A 22612-nucleotide genomic window follows, 5' to 3' on the forward strand; every position below is an offset into this window, starting at 1 on the left:
TAGTACTTACCACCCTGGCTTCTAATCTTGCTCACCACTCATCTCTTATTGCATATAAGAATGTCCTGCCCTGCCCATCCCAGTCCCCCTGCTTACGGCCTCTTCCTCTTGGTTTCAACACATCTAGGCATCCCTCAGACTTACTGGCTCTCACAGCCTTGTTATCTCACTTACATATATTGCTTACTTCCCCTCCCAACGTCCCTTTCGCTTATGGCGTCTCCTTATCAATGGTTCACTTACCCTGCTGGCCCATTTTGTTTACCTGGCTCCTATTACTCTCACAATTTTCTTGATTATTTACCATCCCTCCTGACCTCACCTACAAATCCTTCTGGCCTCCTCTCCTGATAACTTTCTATTCCTCCGATCTCCCCATTATGTTTACAGTACCTCTAGGCCCCCTACTTGCTTTCTGCCTATCTTGGTTTTCTTTGATAATTTACCACCCGCTCATTTACCACCTCTAGAAACTCATCACCTTTCCGACCTCCACATATCACTAACAATTAAATTATAACTTTGCCAGGTCATTTCCCCTCACTCACCGCCCCTCTCTACTGAGCTGTCTCCTCTGCTCCATTATACATATGGTGACTCCTGTCTTTCTCTCACTTATGATCCTTTTCGACGTGCAGCCTTCTCCCGACCACCCTTTTTTGCTAAAGGTATCTCCCTCCCACTTACCACTCTTTCTGATTTTTGCTTTTGCTTACGCCCCTCCCTTTCCTCTTGTTAATCACCTTTGCAGTCCCCACTGTCATTATGACCCTTCCGGTATCCCCTTACTCTTCAAACATAGTGTTATTTTGACAGAAATCCAGTACTAGAATATACTATTACTTTTCATGAACTGAATACGGCTTTTGCGGCCCGAGGTCGTGCGCCGGTTATGGGTTATTCTAAACGAGTTGGTCATTTACTGACGGTCCGAATCATACATAACAAACAGACGTTTTCTTTTGTATCCGCAGGTAGAGACACGTTGATTTTACAGTTGTTAAAAACTGTAGTTGGTGAGCCAAAAACAATTGCTTGACAAGAAGCAATTTGGTTCACAATTGGGCGTAACTCGACAAAGAATATCTGAAATGCGCCGATGATCTTCCATGGAGACAGTATCGTAGTGTTGTAAACTTGACACGTTATCTTTATGGTTTGTTGCGCAGACGATAATCTCAAATTATTGTTTGTAACAGAAAGTAGTTCCAGGAAATATACATGTCTACCAAATATGGTAAACGGGCCCGGGCGTGATCGAACTCCGTACAGTTCGATACGCGCGGGGGGGGGGGGGAGTTGCATGACACGATTGGTTGAAATAATCGTCTCATTTGCATAAATTAATATTCATGAGCAACGAAAACATAGTCTTTTCAGTAAAATTGTGCCAAAATGCTTTCCGATGGCATACATGTTAGTTCTAAATTGACTGATTCTATCGTTACGAGCTGAAAAAATAATCGGAAAAATGATGTAAAGGTATTTTTTGAGACACGTTTTCGATCAGACTCCAGCTAACTGTTGAAAGTAAGCACAGGTTTTCTCTTTACCATGATCATAGCAAGTTACGAAATTCATGGAGAATGCAGAGGCACGTTTAAATTTCACTCTAGTACTATTGCTCAAAATTGCTCAAAATGTTTTCGGTGACTTTTATCAGTGACAAGTTACCTAATTAGTATGCATTTCGAGAAACCACAGTGTGTGTGCATGCGCAGTTTGAAATGGAACAGTTTTGAACGCAATAAAATCACGCGTAGAACTCGGGCTCCAGCAAGAAATTGTGGCGTCAAACTGGTTGTCGGTTGAATTGTTTTGCAATAGACATAATTTTGGAGCCTGTAGTGTCTATGAAATGTTTCTAAGTTTTGTTGTGGATTATTGTGTAAAGAAATTGCTGAAATTATTTCATCTGTTCGTAAACGGGACGTTGTTGCTTTGACGATGGGCTACGGACGACTGGCGTCGAAACGTTCCATTCAGATCGTAACTTTGCATAGAACTCATTTGCATATTCGAATATGTTCGAACAACAAAATCCCGTCGGTTAACACAGTTACGCTTAAGCCACCGTGTTACTTCAATCACTTTAATAAAACGTTTTACGTCCTAAATCTGAAAGAACTGTTTGGTTAATTAAATTAAAACATACATGTTTTACGCTTGGAAAGTCCAGTCCTTTCAAAGTTATCAAGACATTCCATTATACAATAAATTACAAATTTTATAAACTTATTAGAACCTGTGTGTTCTATAACTGTTAGACGTGGAGAATCGAATCCGTTCAAGCTAGTATTGAATTATTCACCAGAAAACAAGACGAACGGATTTGTTAGGAAATCCCGTCGAGTAAAACTAGTGTTTAATCTTTCTACCCCCATCTTATGTACATAAACAGAACGCTATTTTCCCTAGTTTTAGTTTATCACGTGCGCTATTTCACTACAATAACATTACCTTGCAAAACATAGTCCGTGATATAATGGTTCGTATTTACGTTTTTACTGAAGTCTGACATTGATATATAGTTCGGATGTCACATACGTCTTTTTTCCACTTTTTTAAATACGTTTTCAGATGTAACAACTACAGGAAAATGACCGTGCGTAGTGAGGTGATTGACCACAAAATTGAAGGCTGCCTATGGCAGAGGCACTATTGCGAAAAGGCCTCTGGGAAGGAGATTGGGGCGTGATATGGAAAATCATTGCACGGCTCGCGCATTGGGATTCCAATAGCGTTACTAGGCCGGGTGATACGAGGTATATGATAAGTGAATGTATAGTCTGGCAGACATATTTTAAAATATCAATTGTAAAACAACATAAATAGACACATTTACAAATAATAAAAAATAAAAGCCAAATTATCAAAATAGACCCACGTCAGGTACATGAATAGTAAGCATGAAAGCATTATCTCTAAATATTCTCACGGAGTATCATAGTCAAAATATCAGATATTTATATTTAATAATCACCATATGTTAAATACCAAAGATATATTGGATGAAAACATGCTGAAAATAATGATATATAATGCTAAAAATATACTTATTCACTTAATGTTTCAGAAATCGGACGCGTCTGTGTTCCTAATGAATGTTCACAAATGAATAATGAGCCATAACAATGCTTTGAATATGTGAACCAGTTATATTGAGGTCTGCTGCACGATTGTTTGTTTATTTATAAATTTGAGTTCAGCTGCGCGCATGCGCGTAAGTGTTCATATGCCCATTACGCGAATGGTGGATGAAATGTAGTCAGAAATATTTGCTGTTCTTAAACTAAGTTGGATATATACAGCCTGTACTCATCATTATACATGCCAATAAGGACTTCAAATTGAGGTTTGTCGTTTGGATTTTTTTCATTTTACAAAATGTATAAATAGGGATCTGCGTCGTACCCACCAAACATTGTGTTGTATAAAAATTGATGTCAATAATATTTTCAATATAAAATCCTTCACCCATCACTATCAACATTCATATAACAATGTCATTAAAAAAAACTGTTGAAATTACATAGCGAAGGAAATTACATATAATGGAAACATGACATATATATTGTACAGAACTCGATCTGGAGAACATACCCTCAACATTAGCCAACTAAAAATAATCGAATTTATGATGGATTTAAGGCATCCATAGCTTGTCTGTATCCAAGCCATTTTGCATGTTTAATATTATAACAGCAATTCCATGACATTTTGTATTGTTGTTCTGGCATAGTTGGCTTCTGGTACTGTACTGTATATGGTTGAACCTGACACACATATATAATGTCCGTAGAAATGGAAACGATGACAGAAAAGGAAAATGTGGAATCAAAGGTAAGCCACATAACTTGAACATAGTATTTCCGACCATAAAACCTTGAAGAAGACTCCCAAATGTTTTACTATTAGATAATAATAATAATAATGGACATTCGTTATAGCATACAATAAAATATTGCAGTAATCCAAACAATCTTTCAATAAACACATTCCTTAAGATTAGTTAGGTCACAATCATATACTGAGTTTGGTTGATATGATATGTATAACTGGGTATCATCGACATAGAGAGGATATGATAGTTTATGATGTTCTATAACACTACCAAGTGGGAAAGTATACATGCTAAACAAAAGCAGCCCTATCACCGAAAACTAAGGTACATCATATTTTAACATTTTCATTGGGGATGTTTGACCCTTGATCAAGACACTCTTGTATCTGCTTGTTAAATATGATTTAAAACAAGAATTAAAAAGACCCTCCTTGAAATACCAAAACATTGTTCAAACCGTTCTAATAAACTCTCACCGTGTTGAATGCTGCACTCAAATCCAAAAGTACTAAAACACAAACATTCTGTATGTCCATGGACATTAATATATCATTTTGTACTTTGAGTAAGGCAATCTCTGTACTGTGAAACTTCTTATATGCTGACTGGAATTTATCCTTCTTCGTAATATGCAACAGTATTTTATTTTGATTTTTGATTTTTTTGACAGCCAACGATAATTACTATTATAGTTACCATTAATTTTGATTGGGAAACACAATTAGGCAGTGAGGTTTTAACAATACATTTTATATATCCTCCAATTTCATCCACACACTGTTATAACACTCAAGGGTCCAGGTCAAATTACTTGCTTGACTTAATGCGTGATGCCTTAAATATATTTAAACATCATCATCAGATAATAATTTAAATTCCTTTAAAATTTGTTCAACATGACGAATCGAATTGATAAGAACAGCGGTGTCATAAAAAGTCACGCATGGAGCCGATAACAGCCTCTGGTGTGGCGCTGTATGTAATCGAAATCTATTTAGGCTTGCCAACGCTCACATGAAAAACATTTGTTAAATTTGGTGACTAGTTTAGTATAACAAGCGTGTACAGCCTTTAAATAACAACAACGGACAGAGAAGTCAAGAACGAATATACTAGTACGTGATTCCAGCGTTTAATTGCATTTTAAAATAATATTCATCTCGTTAAGGTTATTAACATTTGTGTACACAGGACGCATGCTTCGGGACCGTTTTCGGTATTCCATAAAGCATGCGTCATCACATTGAGGTCACTTGTAATTTACGTTTTATGCTGGTAAAGCTGTGTTCGTATTCGAAGCCTACGTATAAGCGAAGCTACCAGATATATACACAAGCTAACAAACCACACCGACCTAGCGACTGCTGAGATTGCAAAGGATTTGTACACACTCCCACCATGTCATTGTCATGAACTTGTTTTTGCGTATCTGTTGACCGACTTAATTAGCTGATTATTAGCGAATTGCTGTGTTATGTCTGTCATCGTTTAGGCCTATTTGAAGTTTTGGACGGAACTTGGCTCAGTGATTTGAAACTAATTTCGAGATAACCGTCGCTGTTCTGACTATTATTTCTGACAGTTGGTATCCGTAGTTATTAATGTAGTGAACGATTAATCAAAAGATATGACGTATTCAGTACTTAATGTGATTGGCTTTATGATTGAAGGTTACGCCCTAGAATCTTTTTACTGTTTTGTAATTGGTTAGAGTTTTGAAAATGAATAAAAAGAGTTTTAGTTGGTCTTGGCGAGTAGACCAGGACAAGTCCAGTCCTGGAGAGCCTTGGGGCGAGTGTTGACGCAGTCTAAGAGAGTCTTGGGTCAGCCTTGCGATAGTCTTGGGGATTTTTCCCCAGGGCGCTGTGTCTTATATAGTGCTCGACTGATCGGCTAAGACGAGAGTTGAAACGTATTTCGCTGTGTGTGTCTTATTTGACTGTAAAGTATAAGTGACTTTCCCGATCCCGCACCTCAAGGTGACGAGATATAGAGACGAGACGAGATTCCCCCCTGACACGTGTGGAGAACCCCGAAGAGAAGAATTTCCCCCTGATATCATACGCTGTAACATGCAATTACAGTTCTGGGTCCCCATAACTCTGGAACTTGTTACATTAAGCTTGTTAATGAAAAAGATTAAAATAACATGCCAATTCCAAGGTAATGTAGTAATGAGAAACAATTGTTTTTTGATCACCTTCGCCAATGTCAGTTCTGGTAATTACAGGAATCATTACAAAAATCATCATTACCCATTGTTTCATTATATGTGGACACCATATTACTGATATCCATATCCGGAGAAACAATAAGTAACTTAGACACCTCCCTCTTAAACATTTCCATGTTCTCTATATTTTATCACTTGCTGATATTGAACGTGATTTTTTCAACCTAATGTACAAAATCAGTGTTGTTACAATCATCAACATTGAAATCGCCTGCAATAAACAAATGACCAGAAAACACGCAAAATTATTCTAAGTGTGAAGAGAATTCAGTTGAAAATGTACTAAATATTATTATTCTGTACACAAAAAATGATCCGCTGGGAACAATACTTCTATGAAACCATAAGACGATTTAGTACCATACTGAATAATCTTTAGTTTTAAAGACCCCTTGTTTAGCACAGGCAAACCCCCACCACTACGATCAATTATATGATGAAAGTCAAATTTGTACCCATCAGGAGTGATGTCATTAACACGTCATTAACCTCATTAGCACGTAAGAATCTGGTTGTAACCACGTTTCTGTTACTACAAAAATATCAACCTGCTCTGTTTGTATAAAATCAACTAAAAAATGAGTTTTACAAAAAGTTACCTTAGTCAATCTCCACTTGCTTTCCTTCAGTGACACAATCTCATCAACAATTGAAAATAACACATTTATCACCACTGTTTATCTCAGTGTAGTTAGTACCACCAAGCTGGTCAACAATAGTTGTTAGATTGTTAACCACAGGAAAACGAATTATTTCACATTTCTTGCATAACAAGAAATCAACATGCGTGAGGTCGACTCCATTGTTGATGGAAAGATCCTTACACCTTGGTATAGTTGAGTGCTGTACAACAGAACAATAGTGAATGAGACACAATAAGTGACACAACATAACATCAAGTGTAATATACTAATGCGCCATATAATATAGTCATTAATCAGTTCAATGAAGGAATCATTTCGAAAATCCCCGAAAACTCTCCAAATATGTTCAAGACTTCACAAACAACCCTCCAAGCAAAATTTCGTCATAGAAAGCGTAGTGTTCAAGCATAAATGCTTACAGCGAGATATCATAGGTAAAACATAAAGGAAAGTAGAGCATGTCTGTTGTTGTCCAAGACAGTCATTACGAATCAATATATTATATTTTGTGACAATCACATTACAGCTTGCGTGTACTCGCTCATTTACATACACACTATTACATTGTTGTTGCATGAATAATTGCGTATATGATTATGTCCCGAAATAAATGTTGTTGTCGTCTATCAGTATAATTAAAAAAGGTAAAATTCCATGCGCTTATTTCCTATTCCTAAAACTAACTATAAATTAGAGAGGTCGAGCAGTGCAAATGATAATTGTGTCAGAAGAAATATTTTCAATTTTTCAACACTTCATCGAAAATCTTTGTACAATTTTAAACAGCGACTGTTTCAATAGTATAATTGATAGTTGTATAAACAGTGATTTATTCCTAAGGCCAAGTTTATGGCGCAATTATAGACGCTTTCTTTATAAATAATGCTATTTCTGTTGTAATTTCTCCATGGACCTTTGAGTCTGAAATAAAGTATAATAATATATAAACATATAAATAGAAAGCATATATTTGTCTCTACTGCTTTGACTATATTTGGATCCATGGTTGGGTATGTTATTTCCAATTTCTGACTCTATTTAGCGTCAAATCAGCTCAAAGGAAGAAGCTCAACAGATCTTGCAGAATATGAAAGGAGATATGACCTATGGCATTGCAGATTCTCCACCATGGTTCCTGTCCATACTTCTTGGTTTTCAGGTAGGTGATATATTCTGCAGGACAAACACGACATATTCTGGACATGACGCATTAGACATGAAAGAAACGAATATATTATACATAATGAAAAAAATATCCTCCCTCTTCTCATGTCATTCTACATTAAATTTATCTGATTTTTTAATCCTCATGTAGTACAATACCGTGCATACACTATATGGTCACCTCTACTATTAGTACTTGAACTTAATGGGGAATCGTAAATGACGACAACGAAAAATTAACAGATTCGATATCCCCATGGTCGTCAAATAATTTGTCTGATAGCATATTAAACATTACATATACTGTTATGTATAATTTCCCTGGACTCGTGTGTTGTATATTCAACTCAAAATAGCTTTGACTACAAACATTTGTTATAAAAAAAAAATGAGGCACGTAGTTACTGTTGACATCGCAATCACGATTTCCCAGGGTGAGAGGATTTGTAGTTTCCGGACATCATACATGGCATTTACATTTGTTTGTTATATGCACGCAATGTGAGTATACTGCTAACTCCGCCGTTCATTACTACTGAGGATCTGGAGGCGCTTGCTTAAAACATCAAACAAACTCCTTCTTCGGAGATTACATTTAGCCTCTTTTACCATGCGTTTTTTTCCGGTTGAATGTTGACTCTGTTATTTGTCTGTATTCTACGTATATTAATATGTTCACTATTCAATTTTTTTTTCATAGCATTACTTATCTATGTTCGGGGCAATTTTAGCTACTTCCATTATGTTGGCTGATGCATTATGTATGTCAAAGACTGACGAGGCACGCGCTGATCTGATAGCAACCATGTTTTTTGTGTCTGGTTTGGTTACTATATTGCAAGTATTATTTGGTGTTAGGTAAATACGATAAGATTATTTCCCGAATCCGTTTGAATTAACGTGTACAATGCTCGTAATAACAACAACAATATTTCACATTTTGTATATCATGTGTTAGGAAATAAGTATAAGTTCAACCACAAACATGGTACACCTCGTCGTGGCCAGGATGTGTTCATCCAACATATATGTATTCAATGCATATACGTAACAATAAAGCAATGTCAGCTCACTCAAATAGTAGTTTACATTATTTAAGAATGTATCGTTGCTACTGGTGTTTGTGATCTTTTTTGAGTAATTCTAATAATGTTAATGTTTTGTTGAAAATATAAAATAACACCACGCTATTCAAAAAGGTATTATTTGGTGGTATTATTCTTGACCAACTTCTTTTACTAAATCCGTAATTTTGGTATCACTGTAGGTGAAACATGTATATATAAATGTAGAATGTGTGTATTGCGGAAAATCCCCCTGACATCATTGGAAGATTTCCCAATGTGTCTTACACTTTTCACGTTTGTTTCTCTAAGCCTTCACCATTACAATACTAAATGCCAAATACTGAATTCCAATAGTGGGTATTGTATTGAGTATTAGCGTGGTTTAGCATTCTATTTTATCATAACATTGAATTAACCATGTATGCACAACTACGTTTATTCCCAATTGCCAACTAAATAGATAAGGCGCCACTTTTTTGTGTTATACTATTCAATATTAATATGAAGAGCTATTGTAGTGTAACCAGCAGTTTTTAAAAGTTATTGGAATACACATCTCGTACCAATTATTGCATGGCGTGAAATGACATCAATATATAAACATAAAGTCTGTTTACGACTGCCTATAATAATAAACTATTACATTGAGAAATAAATTTCAAATATTTTTTAACAGATTACCAGTAGTTCATGGAAGTTCATTAGCGTTCTTGGTGGCGATAGTTGCGATTCTTGCACTTCCAAAGTGGAGTTGTCCTGCACCGGGCAAGTATACAATCAAAACAGAACAATAATTGTTCCAGACAAATTTAAAATTTATATTACATAATATATTATTTAAATTACAATACATAAAAATCAAACCGATTGAGGAAATGGTGGCATTGTCTTTTTTTCAGAAATAGTTGCTAATATGACTGGTGAAGAACGCGAAGAACTTTGGCAAGTGAGAATGAGAGAAGTAAACATTTATGTTTATTAATACATTAATGTTTCGGATATGTCACACCGAAAATGTATTTATAATATAAGCTGAAAATTTAGATCGAAATTGGCTTCTATGACAGGCAGCAATCCGCAATGTCAGACATACCATTATCTGCTATTAATATTTATCAACTATCACGCGAACATGTATTAACCAACCAAAGCAACTGTTTTATTTATGAGACATATATTATTACAAGGCATTTGTACACCACCCGGGAAAATTAATCATTGATGTCTTTTTTTGCAAACCAGATACAAGGTAACATCGCAGCTTCCTCTGGCTTACTGGTCGTTATTGGTCTTACAGGCCTAGTTGGAATCGTACTACGTTTCATAGGTCCTCTTGCCATTACACCCACCATTGTGTTGATTGGCCTCTCCCTATTTGACCAAGCAGGGGAACTCGCTGGTTCGCATTGGGGAATATCCGTCTTGTAAGTATAAGGTGTATCACGATTACCATAAATACGGTAATCCGAAGCCATTAATTACAAGCGTGTTTCACCATCAAACAAGTCTTCCTTCCCATCAGGAATCAGTATATCTGTAAATTTTCAAATTATATTTTCAACTCTCTTGTTTGATGTGTAGAGTGTTGACCATTGTGGCAATAATTTATAATACATTAAATTTCAGTACCATGGTAATAATAACCATATTCTCAGAGTATTTGAAGAATGTATCCGTACCTTGTTACGTGTGGAACAGAAGTAGCGGGTGTCGCGTCAAAAAATATCCACTTTTTACCATCTTGCCTGTAAGTTTGTTTGATATGAAACAATCATAAACAGTCAGTTTTTATAACGTGCATAGTCTGAGTGTATATATTTGATATCTATATGAATCAAGTGCACCTGTGTATCTGCCTGGGAAATGAATAAATTGGCTTAAATATCACGGACTGCGAAACCTGATTATTACAATTATTATTACCTAAAATGCTAAAATATAGCACTGATTTGGCGAATTAAAACAAAGCGTTTATTAATATGCACATGTTTGTATTTATATTATACAAACTTAACACATGACATCATCAATATTTGCCGTTAATTATTTTTTTTATATAGATTTCTTGTTATGGCAACGACAAACTTTCGTGCAATTTGTGGTAATTCTATCAGTGGTATCGTATATTTCACGAGAGATGTGTAAACGGAACAGTAAGAGAAAAGAGTCCCGTGCTTTTCCAAGACGGGACTGAGCAAGTTAGAAACTGTGATGTTCAATTTGACAATAACGCGTAATATCACCTTTGACGAGTGCCTGAAATTATTGGTGTATTGTGGAAACATTCGAATTTACAATATTTCAAACATTTTTTTAGCAGAATATATTTTGTAGTCGGCAAACAACTAAGTTTTGATCCCAAGGAGATTCTAGTTTTTTTGGAATGCTTTTCCTTGAATGCATCTGTTACCATGATTTTAACTCATCTATTTAAACGATACGTTTTCTGGGAGGCGTCGATCCATGCTGATCGTAAAAACAACATTGCTCTAACTAGTGACAAGGAAAATATATATAATGAACATAATCTTAAATACTGTTTATCTTGCGAAGAGAATACTATATAAACATTAAACTGTTCTTCGTTATTCTACACGGGAAATCTGAAAAAATTAAATCGCCAACGGTTTTTCTCTGTTCGCACGAGTTGTCACTTGAGTTTAGATTCTCAGCGGGATTATAATTTACATTTATATTTTCAAATATTTTGCAACCAATATTTTCTGTCGCCGCGTTTAAAGGCGAAAACTACTATTTATATTATCAGTCGGTTTGCCAAACACATGAATTAATGACCTGTTTAGTGTCATCTGCTTTTTCCATCATGATATTTATTTATAGGTTATCTTGGCTATCGCGTTGGCATGGTTACTGTGTTACATCCTGACTGTTACTGATGCATTACCAGATAGTATAGAGTCATATGGATACCCAGCACGCACAGATATCAGAATGAATGTGTTTTATAATTCTAAGTGGTTTTATATCCCATATCCATGTAAGATTTTTTATACCGCATATTGTTATCGACACGCTTCTGGTGCTTGTCAGCTTTCGTCTTTTACACATTTAAAAACAATTTTTTTAAGAATATCATGACTATTACAACATTATGTATATGTCCGATTACCTATCGTAACAAGGAGGATATGGTAGGATTAATTCCAGAAATACACACTTCAAAGTAAACACTCACAGTAAATAAACTTGGATAGCATAATGTATCTGGTTGATATATTCATATGGTGAAATATGGCTTCATATATAGGAAAATAAAGCATTTAATTGCAATACAACACGTATAAGCAATTGTAATATCCAACTGCCAATTGGAGAAATCAAATACTCCGATACTTCACATTAGATACTTCACACGAGATGTTGTTACTGTGATGTGGAGAATTATTGCGGTGTACGTTCCTAATACTATTAATACTTCGTCTGTTTTTAGGTCAGTGGGGCGTACCTACTGTCAGCATAACTGGATTTATTGGAATGCTACCTGCTGTCTTGGTAGCTATGGTTGATTCGGTCGGCAATTACTACGCTGCTGCTAGGATATCTATGGCGCCGCCTCCACCAACACATGCCATAAACCGCGGAATCTTTGTTCAAGGCATTGGTGGCATGATATCGGGTATCTGGGGATGCGGAAATGGTGTGTCAGTCTACTCTGAAAACATAGGAGTTATTTCTATAACTAAGGTGCGAATCAAATAAATATTTGTCACGACCTCATATTCGGAGCAAAAAAACATATTTCTTGTTACAACGCGAGTCCGTTAAAATGAGTGCGTCACAGACTCTTCTTAGTTTTGTTGACAAGTATAATTTTAGAAAAAAAATAAAATAATAACACAAATATTATGAAAACTGCTATTCTATTAGTTTGACTTTCGATGCAGCCTGTTTAACGTTAGAAGTAATGACCAGCCACAAGTCATGTGTTGATGCAAGTGAAATAATTACCTATGTATAATGTATTGACATTATTTTTATTTCAGGTTCTATTAAAACATAATGTAGGTTGTTAGCATTGTGTTACTCCAGGTTGTTAAGATTGTGTCTATTTCAGGTTGTTAAGATTGTGTCTATTTCAGGTTGTTAGCATTGTGTCTACTTCAGGTTGTTAAGATTGTGTCTACTTCAGGTTGTTAACATTGTGTATATTTCAGGTTGTTAACATTGTGTCTATTTCAGGTTGTTAACATTGTGTCTATTTCAAGTTGTTAATTTTGTGTCTATTTCAGGTTGGAAGTCGCATGGTCGTAATTATAGCAGGCTTAATAATGATGCTTTTAGCAATGTTGGGTAAATTTGGAGCATTATTTGCCGCAATCCCGGATCCTGTAATAGGTGGCATGTTCTGTATTTTGTTTGGTATGTTGAATAAACTTAACTTGAATCCCAAATAAGCATCGCTTTTAAGAGCCAATGAGAGTCATGACAATACACGCTACCATTAGTACTAATCATTATGGCAATAGCCCAATTCGATTTTTATTTTTATCGTATTTCAAAATAGCTAGTATAACACACATGTACATATCAGTGTTGTTTTTTTCTGAAAGGTATTGTCACCGCTGTAGGCCTTACGAATCTGCAATTTGTTGATATGAATTCATCTCGGAATCTATTCATCATTGGAGTTTCTATCTTCATTGGCCTAACCATGCCAAACTGGATAAAAAACAACAAGGGAACCATCAATACAGGTATAATTTGTAAATACTTTTCTATGAAGTAAATCATCATGAGATATTGTAGTAATGTCCGGCAAAAGAATAACTGAATCATTTGTAAAAATATGTGATTAAAACAATGACGTCCACACAGAAATATTGTTGTTGATATTCGTTGAATGTGTAATCTTGGAAGAAATGAGAGATGCAAGTTATTGTAATGGTGTACGCGTTATAGTTTGATGCGTAAATATATAAATCGTCATAGTTTTAACATTTCTTGAATTTGACTTGTAGACTTTATATTATGTCATTCAGGTGTTGACCAGCTTGACCAGATTATAATGGTGTTATTAAGTACTGGTATGTTTGTTGGTGGAATCATTGCATTTGTATTTGACAACACTATCCCTGGTGAGTTAAAAGTTCCAACACTACTGTATATGAGTAGTTTCAAAACAAACAGACAAACAAACAGGGCAGATATGTAAAACCAAAATCAGCACGCCGTTTTAATTTTAGATAGTTTTCGTTAAATATCAGACTAAGCACATATTTTACTTACACCATGTTAGCAGTGTACTGAAAACAGTAATTTGATAAGTCTAGAATAAGATTTCTTGAATCGGTATGACCTTCTCATTCACCTTTACTTGTTTGTGGTCTCAGGCACTGAAGAGGAGCGCGGTATCTCAAAATGGAGGAATATATTTACTGAAAAAGACAAAGAGTTAAATATGGCAGTATCAACGGAGGTTATGAAATGTTATGAGTTCCCTTTTGGAAATGATTTAATTCACAAATGGAGACACATCACACAATACATTCCAATGTGTCCCACTTTTGTTGATATAACTTGTAGTTGTAACTGTAGTAAGTGTAAACATAAAAATGGACTTTGTGGGGACGAGGATACTGCAATTCTAATAACTCCGAAACAATACTCTTAATTTAATTTAATATGGCTATCGATAATGAAAATCCATTTTCAAAACACGGTTATGTTTTTAAAAAGCGAGAAAATAGTTTGAAATAATCAACATATGTCGTGTACAGACAATGGGTATTGTGATTATTTTTGTGTTTGTTTATTTTATTAAGTTGACTAAATAGCTCGTTACATCATTCATTGATCCTTGTAATAACAACAACATCATTAGTATAGTACTTGTTAAGTAAGGTTCCAAAATATAAAGCCACCAAAACGTACTTGCAAAAGTATTTCAGGGAGTTATTAACACACTTTTTGATTAAAATTAAGCACACTGTAAACACACAAGAATACACTTTTCCAAAATAAAACACTAGGTGTTTTACGGGGATATACATTTTTCATTGAAGTGTTTATATTGATAGGATATTTGTGGACTAATACATCCAACTTTATGCAAGGTGTATTAACAAAATTGAGTGAAACGTCTGGGGACTCGTGTGTAAGCATTATGTTATATATGCCAACTAGACAATCGCCTAAAGTGACGAAATTCAACGCATAATGAGATGGGTCATGACATTACCTTCAGAAAATAATGTTATGTCAAGCACCAATCTATATGGTTTTACGAGAAATATAGCGAGAAATTTAGACACGAGGTGAATTAAGTATCTCGTGGTCTAACAAATTTTATCAATCTGCATTTGGTGAACGGTAGTTGTAGTTCCAATCACATCTGAGCATTCTCACATGTCATTTAAATATTTGTCTCGAAATTGTTTTAATGTGAAACACTTCAGACAGCCAAATTACCAACGATGTGTCAACCCAATATAGCAGACCATAAATGTTTCATAAAGTGTCAATGTCAAGACACATTTGTGTTTATGAGAGTAGCAAAAACACTTTTCTTCCAAATAGTTTTTTCTTGAAAAACTTCCTATAAAACAAACACACATGCAATGTTTCATGTTAAAACATCTGACTATGCATGTTTTATCAGTGTTTATGTATACATGTACACAATTTCATAAAAGTAACTAAAAAAAACTTTTCTTCCAAATTGTTTTATCTTGAAGCACTTTCTGAAACAAACAAACACACATGTAATGTTTCAAGGTAAAACACCCAACTATGCATGTTGTATAAGTGTTTATGTATACGACATGTACACAATTTCATAAGAGTCAATATCAGTGACAATTTACTTATGCAGCCTTTTCATCGTAATATGATATTTGACACTGGCGGCATTAATTATTCACGGCTTTGTTCACTAGTCGAGTAAAATCATTAAAATTTCATTAATGATGAAATGTATTACCAATATGGAATTGGTAACGTCGGGGGCGATGTTGTCGCAATAGCTAAATGATAATTCACATTAGTTACTTCGTAGATCAACTATGGTGTCTCTCGGAACACTTCGAGAACATGGAAACACTTAACGTCTTTATGTAACTGTGCACGACGACAATAAAATAGAAAAAAAGAAAACAATGAACTTTGATATTACTTTGTATAATATGAACTAATGGAATTGTGGTCTGGAGACATTGACCCAGAGTCACGTGGCACAGAATGGCAACCAAACTTTGTAAAATTATTGTAGCGTTGGTTACGCCAAGTCATCATCATCATCATCATACAAATCTGTTTATGGGCTACACTTGATAACATAATTTCACAAGGATGATATTCAATATTACCTTGCCTTCTCTCATACACAATCATCTTCAGCAGTTACTTCTATTGATACCGGTGTCAATGTCATCAATAACTAGATGTCAAACAACAAGCTTCGACTCAATGATTTTAAACCTGAAAACATTCGATAAAATATAAATTGACAAGGTCATCATTGGTTCTAGTTCAACTCCCTGAGTTAAACTTTCTCGCAACATTGGGGTTTCCTTTAACAATAACCTCATCCCATATGATTAAAACCTATATCGGATAATGAAGATTTGATTGTGAGCGATTGGAAACAAACATTGTAACTGTAGGTCAATTAAGTCCAGTAGACCTGTTGTTAACACTCTGTGTGATGCACACTATATGTGTTTGCAAAATCACTGGTATGTTATTGATGACGTTGGATATTCATCCACTATAATACATAGAGCAGTAGGTTTCAATTGAGTCGAGCCTATGGTGGCACTGTTAGTGCGCATGGTCCATTGTTGGTGTTAATATAAGGTTATTACGAGAAGTCCTCAAAATATGCAGGAAGACAGTATCGACCGACGCGCAGCGTACTGTCTGAGTGCATACTTTGTGATATTCTGACTCGTAATAACCTTATTATTATACATCTTTACTTTCCAAGGATACACCATGGGAATGCCGAAATCCAAAATGTTTAGAACAGAATCAGCGATCTTCTTTGTGTTGAGTCGGTCAAACTCTGCTGGCAGCCATGTTTGTTTTTATTATTAGAGGATGCTTACGCTCGTAATCATTCCATATTTGGAATTCACATTTCCTAATATGGTAGGACGAAAATAACCCGTAAAATACCGCACAATTACGGCACGCTGTAACTTGTGGTGTTACGGTGACAGATGTATAATAATATTATGTATTATTATGTTTTGTTGGACTATATGTCTGTAATGTGCCAGAATAATAATAATAATGTATCTGCTGCTAACTCTGCCGACTCGAATAATGATTCTGCCTGTAAACGACACAGATGTATTGATGGTTAATCTGATTATTATAATATAAAACAGTGGACGGTTTCAGGGTTTCCAACGTGCATCTTATGTTTGTACCAGGTTGTAAGGTTAAAGATGCTCATAATTTAGACTCCGGTAAGCACAGTCAGACGTTTGTGTTTTGATATGATGTAATCATCTAGACAAGACAAAACATCTTTACATCAATTATTCAGTCTAAACTTGCTGATAATCTGTTGCACCAGGATGATCGCGCCTTTGGAAAACAACAGTTCGCTTGTTTATGTTTATGGGTCTACCGTTGGCGATGAAACTGAAAATCCTGAATATTTGGGGTATCCATTTTGAAACTATCCTAAACAGTGATTAAAATGAATATATATATATATATATATATATATATATATATATATATATATATATATATATATATATATATATATCAAATCACATTTTCAAGATTAGTATGACATTACACACGCTTCTAAAACTCCACTTTTGATATTTTAACACTTGATAAGCCACTTAGTGTTGATGACCTTTTCGATCTTCAGTAAGGAAAGCGGTGCTTTTATCGGGCAAGTATAATAACCGTCCAATCGCGATGACTTTTGTGATGTTATGGACAATTTTATGCTTAAGCAGTATGAAATGCACGCTAGGTCTACGGACACTCAATTCAGTTTTAAGAAGGATCACTGTACCGATTTGTGCAATATATTATCATTCTTATGGAGATCATCCGTTATTATAATTGTCATGGCAGTGGAGTATTGTTTATTTTTATTTTATGTTCACACATCTAAAACTTCAATCATTGGATGTTTTTCATTAGAGTTGTTAAATGATTTCCTACCCTCGCACTACAAACTACAAACAAAAATATTTTTAGCACGCTCTAAGAGCGTTAGAAAATTAAGAAGTGCTAAAGTCATACGAAAGCTGACAACTGTACATGCTGAAACAAAATGTCAAAAAAACACATTTAACCTAATGAATTCGCTCGCACACAAAACTGACATCTCTAGTTGTCAATATTTATGTTATCCTTAAGATCACTTGTAATTGTATGACCCACCGAATTAAACTGATGAAGTAGCTCGACATTTTGACTTTACAACTGTATTTTCAGAATACAAAGTGACGTATTACGAATAGAGAATAAATAAATGTTGATTGTTTTGTGCTCTAAACGATATCCTGTTCATTGGCATAAATTTCACACGAATAAATGTACACACATCTTTAAGAGAGGGCGCTATGATCCACGCGCAAGACCATTAATTCGTCCATGTAAATATAGAAGAATATAAGTAACATTGTTCCACTTTGACGCAGTAAAACCACGAGACATGCCATCACCCCATCTAACGCAGTATAAATGCGGTACTGAAAATTTTGTCGCCACAATATGGACGTTCCGAAAGAAGCCTACTGCTGGTATGTGCAGTTGACACATCGAACGCATACAAGTCAGCTTGTATAGTGGGTGAATATATAAGATCATCTTCAACAAACCAGTGCTCAGACTGCAACAGACACAACAGTTCCACTGGTCTTAATCGACCTGCAGTTATAATTTACGATTATATTATAATAGTTATAATCATAGTGGTTACGAAGCCTCCAGGAAAAGCTTGGTAAAATTTGAATATGGATGCCTAAAACCGTTATAATGTGGTTTGTGGGGGTGTCAAGAAAAGATAATGTATTCGGTCTTCCCCGGATATTCTAAGTATGGGATATATCCCTGGAGCACCAATTATCCGTGTCTCCATTACATGACGTCTGTTCGATTCGGCACAGAATGGCAAAAGAAAACGCAACGAACCGCCAGTTCAGCTATCACAGAAGTGGAGTCATATCTGCAATTCAGTGTGTTATGTATGTACACCAAATATAATTGTAGAAATGCAGTTTTCATCGTCTTTTCGATATTTAATTCTATTCGGACTTGTGTTGTATAATGTGTACACGCCACTAGAACACATCAACTCAACTAAATGTATGGAATGTTGGTAAACCACAAAACATACCAATAATTAATGTTAGGAATACAATTCTTACTACACTCGTTCGACCGAAAATCCGAAATGGGAACTATTTGCTCATATAAACTATTGAAACAATAGGCTGGAGCGAATTGCGACTCCATGCATCACGGCAAACCCTTCACAATGGCTGTGTGGCTGTACTATACTAAGTTGCTTGAGGAAAATCTCCACATGTAATTAGAACACTACTGTCCGGTTTTATCGATAATGCTGGGTTTGATCGCAGCTTTCTGGAGTTGTCCACTACGAGACTGATTGGCAAAGAAATAAGTTATTGTTCACTTCCTACAGATTTGGCAACCCTACATTTACTACAATACAACATATGGCGGACATTTGTGTTGGCTCCGAGAAATGTATGGTGTTATTTAATACAAAAAATCGTTAGCAATGTGTACAAAACATGCATCAGTTAGGTGGCATACTGTGATATTAACGCATTCTGCAATGGACCATTGAGTACATGAGTTAGAATCTGTTGGCTAGAATAGTGTATCAAAATAATAAAACATTGAATTGAAGGGCTGAGAGGTGAACTAGTGAAACAAAATAATACGCATTATTTGTAAACAGTTGAGTAGTCACACGATGTCTAATTTATAATGGAGTTGTATTTTACTTATCGTATCAATTTAACCAATCTAATCTAACACAAAACAACGTTACACACGTATATGTCATGAATATATATATATAAATTATTTGTTAAATTAATGGCACATTGTTACCTGAGAAAAGGAGTACTCAAGGACAAAAGGATTATATTATGATACCTGAAACAGACTTTGGGATTTTGTATATCATAAACTGTATACTGCAGATGTATACTGTATTTGTTGTGTGACCGTGAGTGAGCAATATGTAACATTGAAGATAGATGGCAAGGTAACACCTGATCATGCTTCTGGTTAGATGAGCGGCTTCTACACCTTCAATAGCTTTGGGGACTGATCATGGTAACTTCAGCTCCATTGAACATGAAAAAAACACTGGGGAGATATAGTAACATTGAAGATAGGTGACAGGGCCACGCCTGATCATGCTTCTGGTTAGATGACTGGCCTCCACACTTTTAAGAGCTTTGGGGACTGATCATGGTATCTTCAGCTCCATTGAACATGGAAAAACACTGGGGAGATACTGTGTAACAGCATATTGATAAATGGGTGAGGAAAGCATCGGTGTGTTTGTCGTGAAAAGATAAGACTATAGAAACTACCTCGTGCAGCTTTTATGTACCATTAACTCTTTATTCCTGTGGTTGAAATATGATATAGGAACTAACTGGTGACCTGTTGATTAGCAAATTTTGTCCCCAGATAAGTATATATTGCTGGTCTTAGGTGGTTGAACTATGGCAAACTTACATTGCTAAGTTTGGGTGATATTCCATTGCTAAAACCATTTGTATTACAATGCTGCAATAAAAAACGTGTATCATACGTTCAGCTGACGTTCATATACATTTGTATGTTGTCGCCATAGCAACACGATAACTGTACTCACAACACTTTCCAGGTCAGTGCAATTGTAATATCGAAACTGAAATGTTTTCTGTAATGAAACAAATTGAGGAACAAATTGTAATCATTTAGATAACCATACGAATGTTTGTGAAGTCAGGTGGGGTCGGGTTACTTGGTTAATATTGTTTTTTTTTTTCGAATCAAACAGTTGTTCCGACATCTCATAATTATTCTGCCATCTAGTATATAAACTGAGTTTTATTTGTATTAACAAACACAAATCCATGTAGTACGTGTATATTTCTTGCATTGTTGAGAAATATGATATATTGGCAAGATAATTAAATGCGTGTCCTGAGCAAATGTCAAATGCCTTAAATGACATATATATCTACATAATATAACATTAACTTGATGTATCATTGATGAGACCTTCAACAGCGAAATACCACTATTGTGGCGAGCTAAGACAAATAACATTAATATGAATACAGAAGTGGCGTTATTATAGTAAAATGATGAAAAATACTTTGAACCAAGTAAATAGTGTTGTGTAGCTGGGTAGAGGAATGTTCGGAAACTTAACTTAACATTGATAAATGCTTGAAACGCTTATTTGGGCCAGATGTTTGGCTTGCTACGAACAACCTATGTTTAGTCCCAAAATACAGTTCTATTTAGTATAATGATGTCTAAACCCTAAATAGCACACGGGTCATAACATCTGCTGACTCAATTACACAGTATGTTAGGTAAACCAATGCTTGTTTTGTTCACTTTGCTAACTTTTTGAATACATCTGGTAGTATACATTTATGGGAGCCGACACACATTTCCGCAATATGTTCATTTCATGTTTTTCGTAGAAATAATAGTCGATTACTTACATTGAATACATAATTATGGTTTAACATGCTGTTTAACTTAAAGTAAAATATTTTTATTTTAGAATTTTCCAGACATTTTTATTACGTTTACAATCCGATTGTAAATGAAATTTAAAAAATACTACCATAGCATGACATCTTTTAAACATTGCTTTTGATTAATTATCCCCCGACAAAAATCCATTCAATAAAGGTGTACACACAATATATATTTGATTTATATGGTGGCAGCTGTTACTTCTTTAAAAAATAATATATTACCAGATATCGAGAAAATTTCACACATAGCTGGTGACGGTCACACAAGAAGTACCTCTACTGGTCAACAGGTGAGATTAACTCTTCACACTTCGCGTAAATAACCATCAAATATGATCATTTTTTTTAAAAATCTGAAGTCGTGGGCAATTCACTATTTTCTTATCAACGCATTGGAGATGCTTTTATAATAACAAAATCAAATTCAATGTATTGTATTTAATCTATTAGGATCAATCTGCGATGTTTGTCATATGTACCCCTGCTTATATGACGAATCCTGGGTTTGGAATTAAACATAAGGCATTATGTACTTCCTAGTTACATATTTTTAGCGAGGTCCGAGGCTAAATTTTAAACAGCGATACCTTTTGAGATTGTTGGTAGTCGGGAAAAAAACATGGGGTTCCAATACTGATAACTGCCCAAGTACTTTCTTCCATGATATATGGTACGCCACATAGGGTATACTTTAAACTATACATAATGTTCACTGTAACTATGTTGAACATTTTATTACTCGAAATGAATTAAATCTTAAAGTAAATGCAATTTAAACTTATCTTTCTTATCTTAAACTTATTGACGTTTACTCAGGACACGAATATATTATTTGGATGAAAGATTCAAATAACTCACCAGGCCTAGAGTGTTTGTATTTGTCTTGGTTTGTTATAATTTCCTACCTTGATTTCAGA

The 22612-nt window shown here is 35.1% G+C and overlaps 1 protein-coding gene across 1 annotated transcript; it reads left to right on the top strand.

Annotated features, from left to right (window-relative positions):
• Positions 1-3234: 3234 nt before the first annotated feature.
• LOC144350411 (solute carrier family 23 member 2-like) lies at positions 3235-14960 on the top strand. Its single transcript, XM_085498545.1, has 14 exons — positions 3235-3355; positions 3743-3843; positions 7764-7880; positions 8586-8743; positions 9629-9717; positions 9852-9913; positions 10195-10376; positions 10579-10699; positions 11794-11950; positions 12404-12657; positions 13203-13332; positions 13524-13667; positions 13953-14048; positions 14304-14960. Exons 2-14 carry the CDS (start codon positions 3793-3795, stop codon positions 14582-14584), a joined length of 1842 nt encoding a protein of 613 aa, XP_085354671.1. The 5' UTR covers positions 3235-3355; positions 3743-3792; the 3' UTR covers positions 14585-14960.
• Positions 14961-22612: the final 7652 nt, after the last annotated feature.

Source organism: Saccoglossus kowalevskii, chromosome 4 (assembly GCF_978046115.1).
Source record: "Saccoglossus kowalevskii chromosome 4, keSacKowa6.1, whole genome shotgun sequence".
In the NCBI taxonomy this organism is placed as follows: Eukaryota; Metazoa; Hemichordata; class Enteropneusta; family Harrimaniidae; genus Saccoglossus; species Saccoglossus kowalevskii.